Source organism: Marmota monax, unplaced genomic scaffold, assembly GCF_021218885.2.
Source record: "Marmota monax isolate L192 unplaced genomic scaffold, Marmota_monax_Labrador192_F-V1.1 WCK01_AAM20220418_F8-fsc00086, whole genome shotgun sequence".
Lineage (NCBI taxonomy): Eukaryota > Metazoa > Chordata > Mammalia > Rodentia > Sciuridae > Marmota > Marmota monax.
In genome coordinates this window covers 2,404,898-2,430,916 of record NW_026693086.1, presented here as the reverse complement: position 1 = coordinate 2,430,916, position 26,019 = coordinate 2,404,898, and the positions used below count along the sequence as shown (strand labels likewise).

The 26,019-nt window shown below is 50.2% G+C and overlaps 2 protein-coding genes across 8 annotated transcripts in view; one reads left to right on the top strand and one right to left on the bottom strand.

The window, feature by feature from the left end:
* Arhgap17 (Rho GTPase activating protein 17) overlaps positions 1 to 13,274 on the top strand; it is an 85,600-nt gene extending 72,326 nt beyond the window's left edge. For 2 of the 7 annotated variants that reach the window (XM_046454609.2, XM_046454614.2), the window contains 3 exons: positions 4,735 to 5,355; positions 6,318 to 6,341; positions 12,533 to 13,274. In XM_046454609.2, coding sequence (XP_046310565.1) covers positions 4,735 to 5,355; positions 6,318 to 6,341; positions 12,533 to 12,663 — 776 coding nt within the window. In that variant the 3' untranslated portion in view covers positions 12,664 to 13,274. Of the gene's footprint in view, positions 1 to 4,734; positions 5,356 to 6,317; positions 6,366 to 8,067; positions 8,117 to 12,532 lie in introns of all 7 variants that reach the window. The other 5 variants (XM_046454611.2, XM_046454616.2, XM_046454610.2 and 2 more) reach the window with 3 other exon arrangements.
* A 5,555-nt stretch (positions 13,275 to 18,829) lies between these two features.
* The window catches only part of Slc5a11 (solute carrier family 5 member 11), a 45,863-nt gene continuing 38,673 nt past the window's right edge, over positions 18,830 to 26,019 (bottom strand). The window contains exons 11-16 of the mRNA XM_046454635.2: positions 25,244 to 25,351; positions 24,763 to 24,913; positions 22,766 to 22,934; positions 21,681 to 21,896; positions 20,931 to 21,099; positions 18,830 to 19,136 (exon numbers count right to left, since the gene is read on the bottom strand). Of these exons, the coding sequence (XP_046310591.1) occupies positions 18,931 to 19,136; positions 20,931 to 21,099; positions 21,681 to 21,896; positions 22,766 to 22,934; positions 24,763 to 24,913; positions 25,244 to 25,351 (1,019 nt within the window). The 3' untranslated portion in view covers positions 18,830 to 18,930. The remainder of the gene's footprint in view (positions 19,137 to 20,930; positions 21,100 to 21,680; positions 21,897 to 22,765; positions 22,935 to 24,762; positions 24,914 to 25,243; positions 25,352 to 26,019) is intronic.

Here is a 26,019-nt window from a genome sequence, read left to right as displayed (position 1 = left end):
AAGAAAAATGGGGGGAAAGTAGCAGAAAAGCAGACATTTGAGAATGTTTCCCTTAGGAGCTTCCAAGCTTAACGAGTAGAAAGCTCTTTCTCCAGAAACACTCCCAGTTTCCAGGTCTTCGCTCCATCTGGGACCCAGCACAGTGTCTGCACTGCTGAGCTCTGTGGGCTGGGAGTCACTATGCCTCTGATTTGGGGTCAGGGCTTCCTGGGTCCTGATTGACAACATGAATGGCTCCTGCCTGAGCCCCTTCAGTCCACCCAGCAACGAGGTGTCTCTTTCAAACATAGAGACCATGCCATCTCTTGGTGATGCTCACCTGTGGCCTCCTTGCCCCCTCCCTCCTGGACCCTGTTGGACTAGCCGGGACTTCTGAGCACCCCTCTTTGACTCTCTTCTTTCTGCACTCCGCTCTCAGTTCCTTGGATGTGCTAAGTTCAGTCATTCCTTAGAACTTTTGCACCTGTTATTTTCTCTTCTGGAACATTCTGTCCCATATCTTCACGTGATCCTTCTCAAGCCTCAGTTTAAAGGGTCACTACTCTGTGAAACCAGCCTCTCTCTCTACCATATACACAAGTCATTCTCTATGATGATACTCTTTTTTAGAGCATTTTTCTCGATCTACAAGTTTCTTTGTAGCTTATTTCTAGTCCCTCTGAAGCTCCTCAAAGACCTCTTAGTGAGCTGAGTGCTCACCTGTCCCAAACACTCCAGCATTCCCAGCCCTGTCCTGTGCTCATCACAGAATAGTCACAAGTATGACTGCACGGCACACACTTGTGAGTCTGGGGGTGGAGTGCCTCTAGAGTGTGTCTAGAAAAGCTAGAGGTGATATTGTCCCCCCTTCCTGAAACATTCAGTAACATCTGGAGGCACTTTTGTGGTGATAGGTGGAGAGAGGGCTACTGTTGGCATCTTGTGGGCAGAGGGTCGGGATGGTGCTGAACACCCTGTAGAGCACCCGGCCCAGGTCGTCAGCAGTGCTGAGGTCAGAGATCATGGTCTAGAAAGGGGCCTGACTCAGTGAAGGTGCTCCTTAGCCTGATAGTCTTACAGGAGCCTCCATGCCCCGCATCCTAGCAGCTAGATTATGGATGATCCTCACTGCAAAGTGACTTGTAGTTTTTATTAGCTCAAAAAATAACAAGTTTGTTGTAGCAGGTGCTGGTTTCATGTAGTGAGGAACATATTGCTGAGTCCATATTCTTCTTATCTTCTCTGTAACCAGGACTGGGGAAGTAGAATCAACAACAGTTTATCATTGAACAAAACTCTACTTAGTTGGAATGAGGAGCATATAAACATGAAGAGTCCTTAGAGGAAAAAATTCTAATGCCACACAAATAGCCAGGTGTCGGTCCATTTTCTGTTGCAATAACAGAATACCCAAGGCAGGCTGCTCTGTCAAGGACAGGGGTTTATTTTGGCTCACAGTTCTGGAGGTTGGGAAACCCAGGCGCACCTTGCCAGCATCTACGCAGCTTCTGGTGAGGGCCTCTTGCTGCTTCAGCTCCTGGTGGAAAGCGGAAGAGCAAGTGGGCATCAGTAGAAGACAGGAGGGCAAGTGGGCATCTGTAGGGATCCTGTGTAGCTCACTTCTTCATGCAGGAAGGGCAGTGGCAGCTCCCCCTCAGCCTCACCCGGCATGGCCACACCAAGGAGTCAAGCTCCAGCACACACACTCAGGGGGACACCCTCCAGCCATGGCACCGAGCATGTAATAGTGTTGCACAGGTTATGTGTGCAGGTGCAGGGGAGTTACAGCAAGACATGTGTCAGCCCCTGTAAACAGAAAGAGGCAGGTCAATAGAGAAGAACCGAGAGGAAGTTCCACCACAGGCAGGAGTGGGCCGCAGCACCGCACAGGGAAGTCATCTGTCCTACTCCAGGGTCAGGGCCTTAGAGCAGCACCTGACAAAAACCACGCCGGAGCAGGACCTCCTGGGCCCCTGTGTGGAGGTGCATTAACCCAGCAGAGCCAGTTTTTTCTCTTATCAGATCTGTTCTTCAGCTGCTGGCTTGAGTTTAGGAACAGTGTCCAGTTCAGTGTCCATGGGGCCACGTTCAGTGTCCAGGGCGGCTGCTTCTGTGTTCAGTCTATGGTGGCTGCTTTCTGGCGACACTGCTCCTGTGCTCCCCACACTCCCCGAGGGCAGCTCCCCTGCACAGCCGTCTGCCCTGAGCTTTCCCAGCTTTGAGGGGCACCTGCCTGTCCTATCCACCTCTGTACCCCACCCCAGAATGTGTGTTTGGCCAGAGTCAGTCAGCGTGGAGGGTGCTCATGCTCAGACGTGTGTGGACCATGACCCGCCCTGGTGGCTGCAGCCCATGTCCCCACCTCCCCGGGCTCTCCTCAGGCCTTGTTGCTCCCGCTTTGTGGCTGAGCTCCTGACACGTAAATCGGGTGACTGCACGGCACACACCTCAGTGACTGGTCCAGCTGTCCGCAGGGCCCCATCCTGCTCCAGGGAGAAGCAGAGGTGGTCAGTCTGGAAGGCGGCTGCCCAGCCGGGTGAGCCCGGGGCAGGCCAGCGGCCATGGGAGGGCCTGGGAGGAGTGGGGGAGCAGAGCAGCACTGCCAGAAGGTGACAAGTAACGGCCACTGCAGGCTTCCCACTGTGACGAGGTCACTTGGGGATGGTGGTGGTCACAGGAAGGAGGAATTCAGCGGGCAGTTGGGCTGCTCGCACCCGCAGGCAGTTGTGATGTGGGGAAAGGCTCTGGGGGCTCAGTTCTGGCTTTTGCCTAAAGTCAGCTAGTTGAAGGCTGCTGACCCAGAAATAAAGGTGCCGACCTCAGGGGACATCGTGAGGGTTCAGTTCAGTGAGTCCCCTGTGAGTGGAAGCATCATGTCTGCACAGCATCGCAGACCTTGGGAGGTCTGCAGGGAGGAGGCACATGGGGCAGCTCCTTTGTCCTTCTCAAGGCCCTCCTACCCTCAGGCCGCCTTCATGTGCACCCTTGACCTGAGCCTGCCTGCCTGGCCCCAGGGGCCTCAGCTTCCAGGCCGAGCCTCTTCCCTGGCTCCCTGGCCCAGGCTCTCAGGCTTCCTGGAAGCGGTTCCATCCCCACCCCCCACCCCGCCTCCCACACACTCTCTGGTCTTCTGCAGGTCTTCCCCAGCCCCACCCATAGCCCTGCCACTCTGCTGTGGCGCTCCTCTCCTGAGTCCCACTGTACCCTGAAATGTCAGGAATGACTTTCATTCAATATGAATTACAGTAAATATTACTTAAAACAGAAAATTGGACCTTTTTTAAAAGTTGCTTATGGCAACCAGGGTATGACTGATATTCCAGAGATCTCTTCCTTTATAAGCTGTTTAGCTTTTTTCTGTGGGAAAAGGTCTTCTGAGTTCCAGTATCAAAAATTCTAGGCCAACATAGCAGAGCAGACTTCACCCTTATCAACTCTGAATTCTGGGCTCTGTGAGCAGGGAGCAGGGACCCAAGCAGTGTAGGAAGAAGAAAGAGGATAAAGAATCCAGGGAGTCCACTGACATGGGTGTGAATCTCTGTTCTGCCATTTACTCACTGTGTGACCTCTTATGAAATGCTTGCCCTCTCTGTTGCTCAGTGTTCTCCACTGTGAAATGGGTGTAACAGTGCTCAGATGGTGCAGGTGATGTTGGGAGAGTGACTCGTGTTCCTCTGTGTCCTTCATTTCCTTCTCCCCTTCTTGTGGGATCAGTGAGCTCTCAGCTGAAATCATGAAATGCTCAGGTCCCTGGTTTCTGCCCGCCTCTCCCGGACACTAGCGAGGTTCCAGATCTGTTTTCTCTATCCCATCCTCCTCAGTGTCAAGTTCCCAGCCAGGACCTCGGCTTGTGTCAGGAGGAGAGAGATGCTATCACCTCTCTTGAGAGAAATAATTCTAAGGCAGCTTTTCCAGATTTATTGGTACTTTTATCTAGATTGTATCTGTTAACCCAAGTTATTCTGGAATCGATAGAATTTCAGTTATTAACATAAGTCAAGCCCTCTGGGAGGAGACGGCTTGGGGTCAGGCGACTGTGGGGAGGGGGGCCACCACGCTGCTCCCCCGCTTCTTCCCGTGCTCTGGGGCACCCAGGGAGGGGCCTGGAGCAGCGTTTCCCTGGTGGTGTGGCAGCCTCTGGTAACTGCTTTTTCTTTTTTTTGATCTTTTTAAAATGACAGGTCACAAAGGGTCCGAGTGTGTATAATGCACTTAATGTTTTTTAAACACATTGTTGGTTTTGTCATGATTTTTGATTTACCATGCAGTTGAGTTCCCACTCCCCTCCACCCTGCTTCCCCTGGCGTCACTGTCTGACGTCACCAGGGTACATTTATCACAGCTAAGGCACTAGTCTGGTTCCCAGCTGTTCATTAAACTCCAGTGACGTCCGTCTCCCCATCCTGGAGGCCCAGTGCCGAGTGCTCATGGTTTCCTCTGGTCTGTGGGTCTGTGACGCTGTCTCAGTCTTCCCTTGTGTTGGTCTGACTTTGGCCCTTTGCAGAGGGGTGGTCAGGCGTCTGGAAGGAAGTCCCTCCCTTGGTGTTGGTCAGCTGGCCTTCTGGTGGCTGGACTGGGGCTCCAGGTCCTAGAGAGAGAGACAGAGGCACTCTCCCTCCTCCCAGCAGGCGCATGAGGTCAGCACCGCTTGTCCCTGTCTCCAGGGACAAGCTCCTTGGCCTTGCTCCTGGCTGAGGTGGTGCTGGCTATCACTCTGCTGCTCTTACTAAAAGTTCTTTTTTCTCCTTTGTGCAGCAGTTAAAAAACCTGCTCCAGCGCCCCCGAAACCAGGAAACCCGCCTCCTGGCCATCACGGGGGCCCGAGTGCTCCAGGAGCGTCTCAGCTTCCACCCAGCCTGTCACCAAAGCCATCCGCTCGAAGTCCGTCTCCTCCCCCACAGCACACAGGCCCAGCCCCAGGCCAGCCCTCGGCCACCTCCCAGCTCTCTGCACCCCGGAGGTACTCCAGCAGCCTGTCTCCAATACAAGCACCCAGCCACCCGCCGCCACAGCCCCCCACCCAGGCCACGCCGCAGGGGCACAGCAAGCTGAGCGGCCAGGGCCCACCCACCTCCATGACACTACCCAGTGAGCACGGACTCGAGCAGCCACCGCACACCCCTCCCCAGACGCCAACACCCCCCAGTACTCCACCCCTAGGAAAGCAGAACTCCAACCTGCCAGCTGCTCAGACCCAGGCGGTGAGTAACCCTGAGGCTGCGCAGACACATGCTGGAACCCTGCCGAGACCCAGGCCAGTACCAAAGCCGAGGAACCGACCCAGCATGCCCCCGCCCCCCCATCCTCCTGGAGCCCACTCTGCCGGGGACAGCAGCCTCAGCAGCGCAGCACCAACAGCTTCCAAAATAGTGACAGGTAAGTAGGAGTCACTCTCCCCTGCCGACCATGCTGGCCCCCAGCCAGGTGCTGTTGAGGTTTTATTGGCACACAGCCACGCCCAGCAGTCACATCTGGTCTCTGGCTGCTTTTGTGCTAGAACAGCAGGGTGGTGTGGTCGTGGCAGGTCACGTGGCCTGCAAAACTGAAATCCACAGCCTGGCCTTGAAGTTGGTTCAAGATTTCTAGTCGTATTACATGTGTCAAACCTATCTCCATTTGCATGTTTCTAAATGTGATGACTTTTCATCCAGATGGATCATTTCTTAGTAAAGACATTCATAGTGAATGAAGAATTTCAGGTATAACTTTAAAAATCCTGATCATGCCAAGTTGAATGTGCTGGAAGGCAGGTCTCAGAGCCTGATCCTAGCAGAGTGCCACCTTCCAGTGGCACAAGAGGGAAGAATTGAGATTCCCTGCAGCCCCAGTGCCAGTCTGTTTTGAGAGGGGATGGTTGTGTGAGTGGAGCAGACCCCTAATGGGATCTCTTGCAGGAACTCTAGAACATGACCATTTTCTTTAATCATATTAAAAACCATTTTCATCTCAGATACTCAAATTCAATATTTAATTTTAAGTATGAATAGATTTTTAGTGTTTTTAAAATGGCATTAGTAGCTCCACATCAATTCTTCCAGCTATAGATTATTCTAGATGGAGGCATTTTTGGAGAAGCCACTGAAATATTCCTCTGGGCTCTCCAACCATCCCAGGTGGCTTCAGTGGAAGATGAGCCAATAGTGCACCCAAAATGGGGACCCAAGATGATAAGGTTAACCAACTTCAAATAATATCTTTCAGTAGCTTTATTTCCCCCCAGGAATGTGATGCCTCCTTTGCACATGTTATCAATGGTTAATGACTTTTCTTATGACACCAGTGTTATTTTGAAAACCACAAAGCCACAATGGTTTGTTTGCTTGTTTGTTTCCCAATAGATGTCCTTCCTAGTGCCCTCACAGGTGGGGAAAGTGTCCAGGACTAAGGTCTGTACCCCCCAAGCAGCTTGACCGCAGCTCCAATGCTCCTGCTAAGCCATGTTTCGTGTATGTGCTTTGGACTTTGTGCTCCAGAGTGGCCCTTGACCCGCGCGATGGCAGTCAGCAGGCCGTCCGTGCCATAGCATGTGGACATTCTTGTGTTTATCAGAAGCACTTTGAGCTGCAATGCTCCAAATCCGGGCGTAGATGTCAGTAGAGGGAGAGCTGCTTTCAAGCCATTCACGTAGGATGCTAAAACTTGTCCTTCCTGTTGGTAACACAGCCCGATGCTCTGCCCAGTGCAGTTGGCCTCCAGTGCAGTTGGCCTCCTACTGATTGACTCATCAGCATCCAACCAAGAGGACTCGAGTGACAACAGCACAAAAACTTGTGTCCCTTAAGTCCTAGCTTTATTTTATTTTATTTTTTTCAATCTTAAGTGCAAGTTTAACTGCATGGAGCTTCTTAATTGATGTCTGAAATTCTCAGGACCAGGGGGGAAAACCAGTCTTCCCCCAAGATCCTTTACTGAATTCCTTGGAATCCCTTTGTAATCCAGCATGCCTACATTATGCTTTCTTAAACCACAATGAGCTTTTTAAAAGGCGCCGTGAAGCTCATCTGAACCTGCCCTTGGATCCACATTTGCTCAGCAGAAGCCTCTCGTTAAGAGTGTGATTGCCTTCATCACAGCCAGAAGCATTTTATGGGCCATGCAGTAAGAGCACCCCAGCTTCTGCTCGAGCAAGACTCCTATAGGCAGCACAAGGGAAGGCTAGAGTGTAACTGAAAACACGGGGGAGCCACAGGCCCGAGCCCACCTTCCTTATTACCTGGTGACTGACCTGAGTCTGGGAGTGCCCAGTGGGTGTGGAAATCGTTTACAGTGTAGAGTAACTGAGCCATAATCACTGTTAAAGGATTAACACTTTAGTACTTGTGGCACACCGACATTTTATTTCTAGATCTTTTGTTTTTATTTAGATGGAAGACTACAAACCAGAATTCCATGTCTCCTTTAATAGGGTTCTTACCTGGGTTGTGTTTATGCCAGAAGGTTGTTCTGTTGATCGGCTACAATACTGCAATTCACTGTGCTTTGTAATTATTAGGCAAAATTTTCCACTTAAAAGTAACTTTTCCATAAGATATTAGCTAAATATTTAAAAGCCAGTCTATGCTGTGAGTTCTCCTAACACAAGACTCCAGGTCACCACAATTGTCTTTGTATTACAGAATTAACCTTTAACATCTTACAATCCCCTGGATGCCCTTGGATGTACACAGAAAGCCAGCAGTTAGAGTCCAGGAGCCCACAGGGGTTGGCTTGCCTATTAGCCATTCTCGAACATAGCACTGGGCTTTTCCGGAAGGTAGTAACTTCCTTGAGCAGGGTCCTGTACCATGACATCTTGTTTTCACTTGGAAAACTTCAGATGGGCAATTTCCTGAAAACAGGCCCTTCATTTAGAGTATTTAATCTCAAAGAGCTGACACGAGGATTCTGGGATCAAGGTCAGCTCTCTGGGGATCACTGCCACCACACAGGCTTGGTGGCCCGTGCCTGGCAGCTCAGCACAGAGCAGAGCTCTGGAGAATGGAGGATCAGTAGGGTTTTAACTTCCCAAGGGAACAGTGTTCATCTTGCTGTGTTTAATAAGTTTTAGCAAAGAGTATTCTAATTTAAACATTTCATTAAATAATTTAGATGTATGACCTGCCATATTCAGTCAGAACTGAAATTGGAATATGTAATGGTAAGGAAAAGGCACCTGATTGGCCAAAGCATTTTTGCTGCTGTCTGATCATATTTGTGCACTAATGCCTGTTACTAACCAGTCTCCCTAACCCTGCCTGCTTGCACCCCTACTAATAGTGCATGCACTAAGGAGGGCGGCTTGTCCATGCTTGCTGTGAGTCATCCTGAGTACTAAATGTGTGCACAGATGTGGATCAGGTGCCACAGGGCCGGCCTCATGACTTCTATGACTTCTATTCTTTCCTCTATTGAACAGGCTTGAGGTGTAGTAGAAACAACATACACTGCACCGTCAAGCATACCTGACTTAGCGTTTTAGCTCTCCGTTACACTGAGCAGGGGACAACCTGGTTGACCTCGGAAGTGGTGACACCTGGTAGAACTGATGAGGGGATTAAACTCGGTGAAATAGGAAGTACCTGTTACAGTTCATAACACCCAGGGTCAAATCTCTGGCAGTTGTTTATTACATTTATCTAAACGAAAATGTTTTAGATCAAAGTCACATATTAGATGGATTCCTAAGTCAACGTTTATAGAACTTACATGCCAGACCCAGCCTTCTAGGACCCAGAGCCAGGAGGTCAGGAGCAGGGCTCCTGTGTCCATATTTCAATTTCATGCACCACTTGGTTTTCCTATTAGTGTTTTTGTGGGTTAGAAAGACAATACCCTGCAGGAGAAGACATTTCTTACTGTAGGGACAGGAGTTAGGAGAATACCCAGGGTCACAATGACGAGTCACTCTCAAATGCCCATAACACTGGACAGTTTGCTGGCTCTCCAAGCATCCTCTTTTAAAAATCAAACTCTTTATATTGTGAAATAATACATTCTTTAAAAATAGTATGGATGGATATAAAAAGAAATTTTGAGAAATAGAAATAATAAGAACTTACAGTTCTGTAATTGGGGAAGTCTATTTTTATTCTACTTTTTAAAAATTCTGGGTTTTCTGAAGGCAAGGAGGTGTGTGGTCACAATTATTTTGACTTATACAGATTTTGATCTTGCGTTATTTTATTTTACATCTGTGGTCTTTGCCATCTATGTTAGATGACAGCATAATATTTCATCTAGCAGATGGATCAGTACTAAGTGGCTTGTTCTTCTATTGGCAGTTTACTTTTAACAAGTAGATAAGAGAAATTGTGTCAAGTTAAATATCCAGTGAGACTTGAACAGAACCTCTCCTAGAATAGTAAAAAGTTGAGTCAGTGTCTTTCATGGATAAGAATATTGCTTTTAGTCTTAAGGAGTGGTGAGGCCTAGAAGGCAGCCGTGCCTGTGGTCCCTGGGTCAGAGCTGAGGGATGGACAGTGGCGGTAGGGCTTGTCCACTCTGCAGCTGAGCCTGAAACTCTTCATTTCAAGAGTGGATTTGGATCCACTTGCTCTCAGATGACCTTGCCCTCTTGAAAGGTAGATTTATGACCAAAAGCACGCACTCAAAATCGCAAGGGTGACCGACTGTCCTAGAATCATACCCTAAGTATCAGGTTGCCAGCATAGGCCCTCAGAGGGCCTGCTTCCTGGAGGGAGACACTCAGGTCAGGAGGACCTGGGCTACGTGTGTCAGAGGCCCAAACCCAGGATGAACCATCTCCATTCTGCCTTTGGGCTGAGTCTGGTTACTGGGAGTCTCTTTTCCAGTTTCTTGGTGGTTGTTAGCATCTGTTGTGAACTTAATTCCAAGCAATATGCACAAAGACCAGCCCTTCTTGGAATGCAGATAGTGTATATATATTCATAGGCGGAGGGTTGGAGAGACTTGGATTCTTTCATCTATCTTTAAAATAATTTTTTCTCCTTTTTATTACAATGCACCAGAAAGTTTAAGACTGAAGCCATTAGCTCCTCAGGTGACATCTTCTTTTTCAGGATCCTCACCCAAGAGCTCCCACACTCCCTTAGGGAGGAGGAAAAGCATTATGTAGATCACAGCCAGACTCTAGCTACGTGGCTTCGATCCCTCCAGACCTGCACTCTCCCGTCCCCTGGGACAAGGAGCAGAGCCCTTGAGCGGCTCTCTGCCACCCCTCTCTCCCCAGTGAAATGGTGAGGGTTGATTGGCAGGGTGCGTGGGGAGCACTTAGCAAGCCCAGTGAGTCCTCACGACCGGCGTACTCCCTGTCAGAATCCTCGCTGCACACATTGCCTCCCTCCTTCCTCCTTGTTGTGTGCAAACAGATCCACTGTTTGCTTTCACAAAATGATACACGGAAGAATGAGAAAGGGGCTTGGGGAGCCGGGGGGACGGACAGGAGCAGGTTGAGGGATTTCCCTAGGCCCTACTACACATTTTCCCCCGGATATAGAATTGTCTTCATTATAAATAGAAAAACTCAGAGAAGTAAAAATGGAGATGTTGTCCATGATGTGTGAGGTCTTATATGTAAATATAGATGTTAACAAGTAGAAACCCAGTCCATATGTACAGGGTCTTTGCCTTGCGCATGCCCCCCAGGTTCCTTGTCAGCTCTGGGGGCCGAGAGGAAACACTGCTGCTTGGCACCATCTGTATTGTTGGGTCGGGACGACAGGGAAAGGGTTTACAATTTCCAGTGGTTTTTTTGTTCCACTGTTGCCTTGAGTCCTGGCTGCAGTTGCCTAAGGACATTTAAGAAGGGAGGGTTGGTCACACAGGGTGACTCTTCCATGCAGCCATCCAAGTGTCCAGCCACGATGTGTGAAGTCTGCTGTTTGTCAGTGGTGCTTCTAGGTACTGAGGATGTACTGTGAACAAGACAGATGTGCACTCTGTCCTGTTGACTTCCATTCTGCTGAGGACCATTCTGAGACATCCTCAGTTCTGTGCACACAGACTGCTTCTGACTGTGCCATTGTACAGAGCGCCTCAGCCCAGTGCAGTGGGATTTATAGTTATCTTAAGACCTAAATTGTCTGAAATGACATTGAGCACTTGAATTCTTTAACACACAGGCTCCTCCATAAATCTAGGAATTTCTCTGAGTTGTGATGCACAGCAAACCCTGAGGGACAAGTCTGCCAACCCTCCTAGAAGTCACTGTGAGGAAAGGGGTGCCCCAGGGAGAACTGTAGGGACAGGAGTGTGGAAGGGGTTGGGGACAGGGGTGAGTCTCAGAGCAGTGAGAAGGTGCACAGGCATTTATTTGCCTGCTGTGCCTGCGTGGATGAGGAGCGGGGGAGACAGAGGCACTATCAGAAACAGCTCCAGCAGGGGCAGCCTGTGCCAAGAGCAGGGAGAACCGCCTTCAGCCCACCTGGGAAGTGCTCCAGCAAGCCCACCTTCCATATGGTTCCCTCCCCACACCCTCCAGGACAGCTCTAACCTGACAAAGTAAAATCACAACATAGCCAAACATTTCTCTTCCCTCAAATACCTAACAGAGCTTTTCTCATAATTTGCTAGAGCTCACCTCTACCTGACACTGAACCTTAAGGTTGGGTCCCCCCACTTGTCCACAGGCTTCATTAACACCGTGTCTGTATTGTTCATTGTTGTGTGCTCAGCAGGTAGAACATGGCATGTGGTCAGTGCTCAGTAAATATGTAGTATTTGTTCATGAATGAATGGATTTAGGACCCACTAACCTCTCTGGGAAGAGAGCTGTGGTGGATGAAGGTGTCTTATCAGCATGAGCATGAGGGACAGTGGCTTGAGAACCATATATTTTCCATCTTACTAAAAGGACTTCTGGGGCTGGGAACTTGTATAACTCATGGTAGAGCATTTGCCCGGCATGTTTGAGGCCCAGGGTTGCATCCCCAGCACTGGAGAGCGGGGGGTGGCGGGGGAGGATCAACCAAAAGAATTTCAGCCAACATAATAAGACATGAAAAGGGAATTTGATGTATAAGTATTAGAGAAAACTAATATTTATAGGAGACTTGGTAGTCTACTTCAGTTATTGTCAACCAGGGATGATTGGGCCCCCAGCAGACACTTGACAGTGTCTGGAGACTGTCAAGACAGTCACCCTAGGGGAAAAGAGCCATCTAGCATTTAATAAAGTAAAGTCCATGGATTCTGCTCAATATCCTATAATGCACAGGACAGCCCCACAACCCAAATAATTCAACCCCAAATTTTGCTAGCCCAAGGTTGAGGTCATAGCATTGGTAACAGGAGGAATCCCTGCTGATAGGAGATTTCATCTAGTGCATCAGAGGCCTTGATAAGGAAGAAGTTTCCTTTCTTCAGTCAAAAATCCTCTGAGGGCTGCCCAGGTTCACAAGAAGGAGCACCAGAGGGGATTGTGCCATGAGGGCCACTTTCTGGGATCTCCAAGGCTTGACTCAACTTCTCAGGGCTGCTGAGGTCTCTAGCAGGGGACTGTGTGCATGGGCTGACTCACCTTCCCAGCCTCGTCCCCGGGGCTCCCACACGTCGCCCCTCGTTGATACCATGTCTCCTTGTGTTTTCTGTCCAGACACCAATTCTAGGGCTTCAGAACCGCTTCGCAGCATCTTTTCTGAAATGCACTCAGACTCCGCAAACAAAGACCTGCCCGGCCACATTCTGCTGGATATAGACAATGACACGGAAAGTACCGCCTTGTGAAGAAAGCCGCTCCCAGCCGTCCCTCCCACCCTGTGGGCCGGAACCAGGCTGGGCAGACCAGACAGTGAATAGCTTTCAGTGGAGGAGAAAGGTCCTCCCATGCAGGACCTGGCCTTTTGCACAGCCCAAGGAGAGCGTGGAGGCCCACACTTCAAAGCTGCATGACCTGGGTCTTGAAGAAGTTGGCTTTCTTTACCTGGGAGGGCAACCATGGCAAAAAGTCAAAAGCAAAGAAGAACCTGGAGAGGACCAGCCTTCCTGCCGAGCAGTGCATAGGAAGCTTTGGCCACTGCTGTGAACGCAGGCGGCACCCACAGCAGCTCCAAGCGAACGAGAAGCAACGCGCCGTCTATTTAATAAAACCCTCAGCCATGCAGGTCAGTGCTGCTTGCTACTGGGGCACTCACCCTCGTGTACCAGGAGGGAGCCCCTCCTGCAGACTTGCTGCAGAACCGTTTTGTATTAAGTCTGGTCTGTGTCTTCCCAGTCCCCTCAGAACCGTGAGCATCGATGGTGACTGCTGGATCTGTCACCTCATCAAACTGGACGTGACTTGTGCCTTGTCAGATTGCCAGAATGTAGACAAATGTACTGTCTTTTTTTTTTTTTTTTTTTTTAAACAATGTAATTGCTCCTTGATACGGACTGAAAGTTATTCTAGTTTCATGTTTAATTTGAATTAAATATATTCTGTGGTTTATATGAAAACTTGATAATTCTTGGACACAAACTAGAATGTGTGTGTGTGTGTGTGTGTGTGTGTGTACGTACATACATGTGGGTACATATTGTCACTTAGCCAAGCAGAATTGCTGATGGGTCATCTTAGGAGGTCCAATTGTAACTCAAAGCATTTGAAAAAATAGAGTGAAGTTGCTGCAGTGAAAAAGGCCACCAGGTTCCCCCAGACCTCCAGGCTGAGTGTCCTGTGGCTCAGGCTGCCCTTGGGGTCTCACCAGTCCCCATCCCCTTTCTTGTCCCTCGAGGGACATAGACTGGGGGTGCTCACTCTCAGAGACTCGGCCTCCACAGGGCCAGGAAATACATCAGCAGCTTTAACTGCCACAGGAGTCCCGTTTTCAGGGACTGGGATGCTTTCTTGCCCTGCCAAGTCTTTCCCAGGATTGAAACCCTTGAGAAGAGCAGGTGGGGAATTGGAGCCAAATGAGGCTGCGGTCTGGACCACTGTTCTCATGAAGACCCCCCCCCCACAGGGCCACATATGCACAGAGGGGGACACACTGCCAGAATTGGCTGGCCAGGGCCGTCCATTGTTGGAGCTGTCAGCTGGGAGTGTCAGTGGCCTGCCCCTGGCTTGGGAGACACTGAATTTCCTTTTATCATGAACTTAAACCTGGCTTGACAGGAGCAACCACAGCTTTCTCTTCCTCTGAGTTCCTGGTGCCCCCAGAGCACTCTCCACACTTAATTGCATTGAAAATCTGCACCCGTGACCCCCCCCATATGTTAAGTTTCTGCCTGCTCCAGACGCACTCTTCCTTCCTCCCCCTTTAGCTGTAGAACAAATGCTGCCTAGGAGGATTCTGTGCAGGCTGGGGCTCAGTGTCCAGCCCCTTCTCCACGGTGCCCAGCTGTGCACGGCCAGAGTCTGTCTGCAGCACCTTGGAGATGTCTCCGGAGAGGTCTCCACTGAGATGCCCGAGCCGAGCACTCGGGATGCAGGGATGCGGAGCACGTGCTTGTCTAGGGGACAGCGTTGACATGCTCCCTGCCTGCAGCAGGTGTTCGTTATTGATGATTCTGATACACGACACACCAAACCCTCATTTTAAGGGCATCATTCAAGTTTATTCTGTTTTATTCTGTTGTTCGTGGCTCTCTCCTGCCCTGACAGCTCCAGTCTTCATAAAAATGAAAACTATTTGATGGGTCAAAGGTAAATACCAAACAGAAGCTACTGTTCATCATCTTTGGAGGGATGAGCCAGCAGGGAACTGGTGGCTCAGAATTGGATGTTCTGAGCTGTCATTGTGTCAGCTGAGGGTGGATCCTCTTTGTCATTTTGGAGCCCACAGTCCCTCCTGCTGTGCTTGTCACCTTGGCAGGCTCTTTTCCCCTCCCCACTGCTCTAAATGGGCCAGAATCTGAATCCATAGCAAGCCACCCTGGCCATCCAGAAAGGTGCTGGTTTCTAGAAAGATCCTGCTGGTTATCTGACTCCCTGATTGCTTCCTTTCCTTCTTTCACAATTTCTTAAAATGCTCTAGCCCTGTGTGGCAGACCTTTTGTCCCTGCTCCTTCTGCCTCTGCCACAACACCAGTGTCTGAGCTGTTCCCCTCACCACGCCCTGCAGCTCAGCACCCATGCGTTTAGTCCAGTACTCTGAAGGCCACAGAGGTTCAGAGAGGAACCCTGGCTGTCCTGATTGTGCTGGGTTCTGCCCCGTGGTCACTCCAAGAGTTCAGAGGTGGTTGGAATGACCCAATCCCTGGACTGTCTTATGGCCCTGGTTCCCAGGGGTCTCATGGATGGACCCCTTGTTCTTCTCGGGGCTATAGTTCCCAGTGAGTTCATATTTGAAGGTATCAAAGCCTCCTCCTGGTTTTTCTTGCTGAGGCCCACTTCCACCATTCCCCACCATATTGTGGGGCCTTCACCCTCTTCTTCTTTCAGGATCTTCCGGATCCTGCTATGTCGTCTCTTCACTCCAGGTGGGCTCTGGGACCTACAGTCTTGGGTCTCACAGGAGACAGCAGTAGTACTCATTGACTGGGATGTTTCTAGACCAGTGGCTTCCACTTTTCCCCTATGACATGCGTGGAACTAGGGAGTGAGTCCCCCAGCAAGGCAGACTGAGGTCACCATTCATTAAACAACATGTAACAACGGTGGCATCCTGGTAGGGCTTAGATGTGAGGTGTCCACAAAAGCACATGCGTGAGACAATGAAGGAAATTTAGAGGGAAATGAATGGGTTAGGAGGGCCTTAACCTAATCAGTGCATTAATCAATTAATCCCTGATGGGGACTAGCTGGGTGGAGACTGGAGGCAGGTAGGGTGTGGCTGGAGGAGGTGGGTTTATATTTTGTCCTTGTAGAGCAGAGCTCTCTGCTTCCCAGTGCCGTGTCCTCAGCTGCTTGCCTCCACCACACACTTCCGCCATAATGTTCTGCCTCATCTCAGGCCTCGAGGAATGGAGTTGGTCATTGTTTTAGTCAGATTTTTCACTGTTGTGACTAAAAGACCCAACCAGAACAATTGTAGAGAAGAAAAAGTTAATTTGGGAACTCATGGTTTCAGAGGTCTTCGTACACAGCCAGCCAGCTCCATTCCGTGGGACTTTAGATAAGGCAGAACGTCCTGGTGGAAGAGTGTGGCAGAGGGAAGCAGCTCACAGGATGGTCGGGAAGCAGAGAGAGGTGGAGACCTCTCCACTTGCCAGATACAGATGTATACCCCAAAGCCACGCCCCCAGTGCCCCACCTCCTCCCGCCACACCCCACCTGCCTTCAGCTGCCACTCAATTAATCCCATCAGGTGATTAATTCACTGATTGGGTTAAGGCTCTCGTGACCCAATCCTGACTTCTCTGAACCTTCTTGCAGTGTCTCACACATGAGCTTTTGGGGGACACCACACCCAAGCCATAACAGTCATCTATGGACTGAGACCTCTGAAACCATGAGCCCTCAAATAAACTTTTCCCCCTCAAATCATCCTTGTCAGGTCTTTTAGTCCCAGCAGTGAGAAAGTTGACTAGAACATATCCCATCACCGTCACTACATTCTGGCAGAAGCAGGTCATAGGGTCTGTCTATACCCAAGGATAGCGAATTAGACAAGGGTGTGAACCACAGGAGGTAGGGGTCATTGAGGGTCACCTTAAGGCCTATCTGCCACACACTTTGAAACATCATTGCTAATGACACTCTTGGCACAAGAGTGAGTTTGATACGTGGAAGAGCACCAACCTTGTTTCCATCCTCCTGCTAGTATGTGAACTCAGTCTTTGTGCACATCAGCAATGAACGTTTCCACATACGCACCCTTAGCACTAGCCCAGGTCATGGTAACTCATTCTGTGTCCTCCAGGTAAATACTGAGGGCTTACTCTTCACATAAACTGACCTGGACCCTGGAGAACTAACATGAGTCATAGAAACAAAGATGATGCTGAGAGGGAGGAGCCACGAGAGCGCATGGGCATGAGCACATCTTAATTATGAGTGCTGAGGGTGCAGGTGCACAGTCCAGAGGAAGGAGGTGTCTCCTGCAGGGGCTGAGTGGAGGCAGCACGGAGGTGGAGCCAGAGCGGGACACAGAGGTGGAGCCAGAAGAGGAGGTGGAGCCAGAGAAGGGGGTGGGGCCAGAACAGGAGGTGGAGCTGGAGCCAAATAAGGGGGTGGAGCCAGGGAAGGGATGTGGCCCGAGCAGGAGGCAGAGCTAGATTTAAGAGGCAGGAGGCCAAGCTAGAGTTAAGAGGCAGAACCAGAGATGGAGCTGGAGCCAGCATGGGGGGCGGGGCCGGAGCCAGAACGGGAGGCAGATTAGGAGCTGGAGTCAGAAGAGGAGGTGGAGCCAGAGAAAGGGTGGAGCCAGAGAAGGGCAAGGCCAGAGCAGGAGGCGGAGCTAGAGTTGGAGCACAGAGCAAGGAGTGGGCTGGTGAAGTCAGGAGGATCTAGGCCAGAAGGCCTTAAAGCCTGTACTCGAAAGCTTTCCCAAGGATAGTAGGGAACTGGGGAGAGGAGAAGGGGAGCTGCTAGTTGCATTTGTGTTTTAGATATCTGACTATGGTGCAGAAGCGGGACTGAGGCAGAGGCAAGACTAGAAACAGGGACCAGCCTTGGAGAAGAGATACGCTGGCCTAAATCAAAGCGAGGCAGTGGGAAGGGAGTGGCGTGGACGTGTTCTGAGCATGGACCAGGACCTAGGAATCAGTGTTTGACCATGTCCCGCTGGCCCCTTTTATGCCATCCCCTGTGCTAAGGCACAGAGGTGAGGGGGAAAATGTGAATATGTTATGACCTTCAGCCGCCAGGGAGACCTTGTAGAGCAGAGAGACCTGAGAGAGACCTGGTCATTAGAGGCCTTATCTTTCCTACAGGAATGTGGGCTTCATCCTGAGAGTCACTGAAAGGATTCAAGGCAGAGAGATCACTGGATCAGATTTGCTCTCTGCCTGTGGCTGAAAAAGGGGCAAGACTACAAGTGGGAAGGCCGGTCAGGCGGCTGGTGGCAGCAATCCCAGGAGAGACGGCAGTGGCTTGAGCCGTGATAGGGACAACTTCCACTGAAGTGTACTTCTGGCCCCAGCCAGAGGCAGCAGGGGTCGGTGTTCAGGTCAGCGCTGGGAGGGAGCTGCCGACTCCACTGGACAGCCCTGTGCCTCCCACTCCTCTCCTTTGGCCCCTGGAGAGGCAAGCGCAGCCTGACCCTCACACATTGTCCCCGGAGTTCTCTAGCCTCCAAAACCGTCTCAGACTTGTGCGGGGAGCCTGTTACAGGGTCTGGGTAGGAACAACATTGGCAACCAGCCCCACGTATCTGCCCCTTCCTGTGTGGCCTCAGGGCGCCTTTCATTAGCCCAGAACAATCATTTGGGTTAGTGTGGAGAAGCCAGGCCTCCTAACAAGGGGAGGCTCTGGGCTAATACAGGTACCTTTGGACCAGCTGGGCCCAGGTATTGAGCACGACTAGGAACTCAAAAGAGATCACTGAGTGACTAGTAGGAGAGGGGATCCTCGGCCCCAGAGGCTCCTGTTTTCCTTTGAAGTCTGGAAGTTGGGGACCTTGGAGAGACCACTCCACTTTCTAGCTCCGTCAGGCCAGTGAATCCCTCTACCCACCACTGTCCTTGATCCAGGGCTACAGGGCTCTTGTCCCTGGTCTTGCTCTTAGCCATGCACATGACAAACACAACCGCTATGTGGCATCCCATCAGACCCTATTAGGGCCCCAACAGAGAAACTGAGATGGCCGACTCCACAGAGTAGTAGATGGCTGCTCTCCAGGTCCCAAGCCACACTGGCCTCAACCAGCGGAGATTCTCTGTGGAGGTGCCCAGCCTGATTTTCTTATAGTATAGGATTTCAGGATCACAGTGCAAGGATCACAATGAGAAGACCTTTGGGGATCAGCTCTTCCTTTCAAGAAGAAAAGAGATAAATGTCATGTCAAAAATGGCCCATAAACACCTTAGAAGCTTCGTGGTAAACAAACAAAAGCTTTATTATTATTACTTCATTAAAAAATAACAAGACATAAAAACAAACTGAGAACTTGGACCCCCTGGGTCCACTCTGCATTAAGCAAAGTAGCCCCACAGGAAGATGGCACAGGTCATGCAGACAATGCAGTTGACATCCAGAAGGGTTTTCACAATGGGGTTTTCCTCCAAGAAATCTATCACAGGTTCCACTTTGCCTGGGGGCTCCTCTTTGCCCTTGTTCTCCATTCCACAGAGCCACAAGATGGCCTTCACTACTTTGGACCGCTTTGGGGTCACATCACCTAAAAAGAACCCAGCAGAGGACCGTCATAGAGATGGGCTTGGTCTCCCGGAGATGGGAGAGCAGAGCCAACCTGAATGTGTTTGTGCAGTGGGACAAGCACTGGATGTTCGTGTTCCAGAAACACAGTCCAACCTCCATATCCCTGGGTTCCACACCCACAGAGCCAACCAAACACCCATCATAGATGTTTGGGGGTGGGGTTGGGTCAGAACTCAACATGTACAGACTTTCTTTTTTTGACATTTCCCTCAAACAATATGGTGTAACTATTCACGTAGCAATTACATTGTATTAGGTATTACAAGTAATCCAGAGATGATTTTAAGTATGGGGAGGATTGTGAAAGTTACTTACATATAAATGCCAAGCCCTTTTCTACAAGGGACTTGAGCACCTGTGGATATAGGTGTCCCCGTGGGACCTGGAACTGTTTACCGAGGAACAACTGTGTTCATTAATACCGTAAGTCTGGAAGACTTTAATTCTGCAAGATTGGTATTTTAAGACTCTCACTGTCTTCCAAGAAAGAAATTGAGGCTCAAACTAACTAGAGTGAAGTCAAGTCACACCCCTGGTAGGCAGGGACAGAGTGAATTAATGAAATCTGCCACCTCCGAGATTAAGGACACCTTCCCCACACTGAGAATGCAAGCACCAAATTAACTTTGGAACTTCCTAAAAACTTGCTTTCTGCATCCCCTATTTCCTCACACTGAGAGTTAAAGCCAATGGGCTACCCCCCAACCCCCACCCCGTGACCTCACAGGCACCAGGGAACCTGGGATGGACCACAAATCTGCATATGTATATTTCCGGTCTTCTTTTCTCTCAGTTTCCTGAAGATGACTATTTGAGAATAAATCTCCTCTATCTTCCTTTACAACTGACTTGGAATAAACCTATTTCTCCTGCCCATTTGACTCCCAAGTATTTTTGGCGGGAAGGTCTGGCCCAGTTAGGACCCAGCTCTGATTCCCCTGTCACAAGGCCTCCAGAAGGTGGGAGGGAAATGGGCCCTTTGTGGAAAACTCCATTTCTCTGCAAACTCAATGGCCTGTCGTGAGTTGACAGGGGACGTATCTGAGTCACAGGAGGCATTTTTGCATCATGTTAAAAATCATCTTTGCCTCTATCCAGAAATACGCTTTCCTCCATTTCTCTTTAAACACGTGGCCCTCTGGAGCTCCCCACTTTGGGTTGGCACAGTTCATATCCACAGTATCCAACACCACCACCAACAGAAAGCCACGACAACCCACGGCCCTGGGGACATGGAGATAATAGGAGCCGGTGGGGACTTGGACTAACTGAAGGGCGCATCCCGTATCCTCTTAAAGCTCTAAGTGACTCTCGTCATGTAGATACATGGGCACAAGCATTGCCATTTTTCAAAAGAAGATGGAAATCTGGAATCCTATGTGAAACCTTCCAGTTTTTAAATGTCAACTCACATCTTATTAAAACAATAGGTGCTGAGGCCAAATAGGTCAGCCAGCAGCCAGTTTGAAACCACTCATTTAGAGAATGTCTCTGTGATCTATGCACCCTGAGGATACATGACCGACATTTGAGTGGCCACCTAGGGGGTCTGCTGTTAGTGACCATCTGAGACTTCTCTTCAGAGTTATAGGAGAACCCCTTCAGGTGGCCAGAGAGTGGAAGGACCAAACCCTGGATGCTAAGATCCCAAATCCATTCCATTTTCTGGCTTGTGATTTGATAGAGAAACTTCCCCATAAACACAGAATCCTTCCCTGGGCTCCTGTTGTAACTAAGGGAAGAGGCAACTCACAGCTGTGGGGTTTGGACATGTTTTCTTGAACAATCTCATTCTGGATGCCGGTGCTGGTGGTCTCTGGGGTCCCATTCTGAGACAGCGTAAGAGGCAGGGGAATTGCTGGTGGAACTGGTTCCTTCTGGACCCTGGGGTCGTGCCTTGTAAACCAGGTCAGGCGACTGACCTAAGGAGCAGAGGTGAATTGTGAGATACGGGTGGCGGCCACCATCTTTCTTCACCTCCCCTGCCAAGCCCCAAGCTCAGCCTTGGTGCCTTCGGTCTGCCCGGTCTTGCCTTCCTGCCCCAGCCCTGCACCCCATGGACATTTCCCTCCCTCGCTCCCCGATCTCTCTCATATGGCCCCATTCTGGTTCTCAGAGCTCCACCCTAGCGCTAGGGTATGGTGGGACCCAGGGATTGACCATTTCAGCTGGGCCCTTTCTTTGGCCATAGGGATTGAGTGGGTTCATGGATGAGCACAATCCTAAACTGACTCCATCAATAGGAATCAGCAACCCTGCTAGAAATCTAGGACCCAAATGCTTGGGCTTTTCCTCAATGACAGTAAAGGAGGATATATTCCTAAAGCCACACGGCACTGTAGGGGGCCCAATATTGACACAGAAGGGAGAGATGGATCTTTCCTGAGTTCAGAATCAACCTGTCCCTGAGGACCCAATGCTGGACTTGGGTTTTGAACCTTCAGTCCTCTTTGTCACTTGCTATGAAGAGTCTCAGTGGACATAGCTGTCAACCCAGACGTACCATCTCCTTGGAGGGCGGCTCCGTGAACCAGCTCACGGTGCACACAGTGATCAGGGTGGCCGTGGACAAGATCATGGAGAAGTAGAGGTAGTGGACGTCCCTCACGACTGCAGGGCGCTCGTCGGGTTGATCACACAGCGGCTGCACGTAAATAAAGTCTAGGACCAGCCTGATCAAGCCTAGGAGCAGGCCCAAGATCAGGCCTGAGAAGGCACCCTGCAAAACAGAGCACATCACGGGCTTGGGCCTCCGGGAACCTCAAGAAGCCAATCAGGAACTCGTCTCCCCCCTTTTTTTTTTCCTTTTTTAACCCAAGATTAAAACCAGAGGCACTTAACCACTGAGCCACATCCCCAGCCCTTTTTTTTGGATTTTATTTAGAGACAGGGCCTTGCTAAACTGCTTGAGGCTATCTTTGAACTCGTAATCCTCCTGCCTCAGCCTCCCAAGCTGCTGGGATTACAATCATCCTCTACCATGGCCAGCAAGGAACTTGTCTTTCTTTCAATGATCACCACATGAATCAGCAATTTGGAAAGGCTTGGATCTACATATCTGTTTATCTTTGACAAATACAGTCATGCCTTGCTCAAGGGATTTGTTCCAGCAGCCCCAATGGATACCAGAATCATGGATGCTCAAGCGTCTTCTATAGTAAGGTCCAGTGGTTCATGTAACCCACACATATTGTCCTGAATCCTTTATTTATTTATTTGGTACCAGGGATTGAACCCAGGGCCATTTAACCGCTGAGCCACATCCCCAGCCCTTTAAAAAATATATATTTTATTTAGAGACATGATCTCCCTAAGTTGCTTAAGGCCTCACTAAGTTGCTGAGGCTGTCTTCCTGCCTCAGCCTCCCGAGCTGCTGGGATTACAGGCCTGCATCACTGCGCCCGGCCCCCTTTCCTTTCTTCAAAGACCAGGTAACGCCCTCCCTGCGATTTCCTCCGCAGAGCTTACTCTCTCTAATGACACCAAGTCCAGCCCATGCTTGGGTCTCCCTAGACCCCTGCCACCGTCTTCTCCCAGTCCTCCAGGGCAGCCCTCGGCTCTTGCATGGTGCGGCTGCCACAGAGCTACCTTTTCATTGGCCCGCCTCCAGAAGCAGCCCAGGATGAAGACTACGGCCACCGGCGGCTGCAGGTAGGAGCTGATGGACTGGATGTAGACGAACAGCTGGCCGCCCTGGCTGGCCTGGACCGCGGGGATCCACAGGATAGACACCAACACCAGCAGAACGACAAACACCCTGGGGCAGAGGGAGAGAGACCCAGGGAGTGTCATCTCCCCTGAACATGGACTTCAGTTTTGTTGAGGTACAAATCACATAACCATAAAATTCGTCCCCCATAACTGTACAGTCCAATAACTCTTAGTAGATTTGTAGAGTCGAACCACCATCACTGCAATTGACATTTAGAACATCCGTCACGTCAAAAGGCCCCCTCGGCCCACTGACAGCTTCTTCCTGCGCTGAGCCTACGCAACCACTTACAGGTGCTCTGTCTCTGCAGGTGGCTTTTGGGGGACGTTTGCCCTAAATGGCATCACCTGGGATGTGGTCTTTTGCAGCTAGCTTCTTTGATTAAGTATGTCTGTTACAGCACGTCCCTGATGGAACATGTATCACTATTTGATTTCTTGAGATCCTCCTGCCTCATCCTCCCCAGCCACTGGGATTACAGGTGGTGCACCACTGCACCCAGCTATTTCGTTTTCTATTGTAGTTGAAAACATTCCACTGTCCTGGGTCTGCCATTCCCTGTCATGGATTATCCTTTGCCAGTTGATAGATACTTGGATTGTTTCTCTTTTTTGGTGGGGGTTATGCTTTGTGAAATGCATATATCAGTCTCTGTAGAGACACATGTTTTCATTTCTAGAAATGCATATTGCTGGGTCACACGTTAAGTGTATGTTTAACATTTGCAGGAAACTGACCATCTGCTTTGGAGCACTTGAACCATTGGATTTTCCCACCCACAGGCTCTAAGAGTTCCCGTTTCTCTTCTTTCGTGTGTGTCTTTTTGATGAGAGGCGGTGTAGTGGTTTCTCACTGCAGTTTTAATTTGCATTTTTCTCATGATGAATGATGTGGAACATCTTTTCATGGGATGATTAGCCATTTTTAAATTTTTTAATTTTTGTACGAGGGATTGAACTCAGGGGCACTTGACCACTGAGCCACATCCCCAGCCCTATTTTGTATTTTATTTAGAGACAGAGTCTCACTGAATTGCTTAGGGCCTCACTTGTGCTGAGGCTGGCTTTGAACTCGTGATCCTCCTGCCTCAGCCTCCCAAGCTGCTGGGATTGTAGGTGTGTATCACCTCACCCGGCTTTATTAGCCATTTCTATAGCTTCCTTGCTGAAACGTCTAGTCGAGTCTTTTGGCTTAAGAGTCCTTCCTATATTCTAGATTATGAATGCTTCATAAGAAGTGAAAATGCTTTCAATTCGGATGAAGTTCAATGTGTTTTTTTTCTCTGTTTCCTACAGAAGGTTCTTGGTTGTCACATCTAAGAACTCTTCCTAACGCAAGGCTGAAGAGCCTTCAGGGTGCATCTCCTTGGGTGACAGAGCCTCCAAGGAGCTTATTTACATGTATTTTACATAAAATTTACATGCCACCCATTTCAGCTCCTCCCATTAGACATCAGGACTTTGCAGGAGATTTGGGTGTAGAACTCTTTATCCAATCCTCCAGAATAGCCCCTTCCCTTCTACCTGGATACTCCTATCAGGGCCCTCCCCCTCTGACCCCCACCCTCCCGACTCCCCACATAGGGTTATCATTGTTCCTCGATTTCTCCTCCTCTTCCTCCTCCCTTCCTCCTCCTCTGGCTCCATGATGGCAAGAATTATGTCTTTTCAATGCTGTATGCCAGTTCCTGGTACATAGTAGGTGCTCATTGAACGTCTCTTGAATGAACAACCTACCAATCACCCATGGCATCTGCAGAGGACACTGAGCCAGCCTGGGTACACTGTTGGTGGGACTGTGCCCGTGGGTGGGCTCAGCTCTCTTCTCCCTGACTCTTCACCCTCCCGCCCAGCCCCATGCCGGAAGACCTTACCTGCCCACAATCATGAGCTCCTTCTCAGAGGCCCGTGGCCGGATGTGATTCCACAGATCCATGGTGAAGATGGTGCTGGCACTGTTAAAGATGGAGGTGAGGGAGGACATGAGAGCCGCCACCATCACAGCCATCATGAGCCCACGCAGGCCTAGGGCAGAAGGGAGGTCTGTGGGCCTCGGGCTTCCCGTCAACGGCTTCTGCCTTCACTTGTGACTCTGGTACCCCAGGCCCAAAGCCAGCTGATCCCAGTAGGCAGAACCTCAGACAGGACAGCTGGGCCGAGCTCCTGGTTATGCAGGACCTCAGCATTTCGTGGGGCTGAGGGGGACCCCTAGATCTGGGGCTCAGCCGCTGAGCCCAGAGCCTATCCCTGTCTACAAGGCTCCCATCGTGTCCCTACCTCAGATCAGAACCCATCCCTGCTCTCCCTGCTGGGTCCTCCAGGAGGCTCCATGTAGGGCTGAGGAGGGGACATTACCTGTGGGCAGGAGCTCCAACACCAGCTTGGGGTAGGCGATGTCGGAGCAGCCGGAGGGGTTGCTGCAGACTTTCTGGCAGATTTCTGGATGTGCACAAGCCACTTGATCTGCAGAGGAAGCCCAGGACCCAGAGTTGAGCAGAGAGACCCTCAATGTCCCAGGCCTGGCCACAGTGTGGCCTGACACAGGCCAGCACCAGGAGACAGGTTTACTGCACTTGAGTCCCTAGCTCAGGGACATAGAAAGGGGCCTAGACTTTGTAGGCTGTGACCTTGTCACTTAACCTTTCCCAACTTTAGTTGCTATATCTAGAGAACTGGGAAAACAACACTTTATAACATTATCATGAGAATAGGCTGAGATGATCCCGAGAAAGCACTCAGCACGGATCTGATACGCAGGAAATGCAGAGAAGCCCTGGCTCTTATTGTATCCCACATAAAACTGAGACACTGTGTGCCCATTCTGACCACCGTATCCTGGATCAGGATCCATCCCCGCCCCCCCCCCCCCCCCCCCGCCCCAATGCAGGAGGAGACAGAGGCAATTTCCATCTGTACTGAAGTTTGTCACTGCCTGATACGTGTCAACCACACCTTGTTCATTTCTTTTTTGTACTGGGAATTGAACCCACGGAGCTACATCCCCAGTTCTTTTGAGACGTGGTCTTGTGAAATTGCCCAGGCTGGCCTCGAACTTGTGTCCTCCTATCTCAGCCTCCCAAGACTCTGGAATTCAGACATGAACCTCTACAATCCACTGGCAAACACAGTTT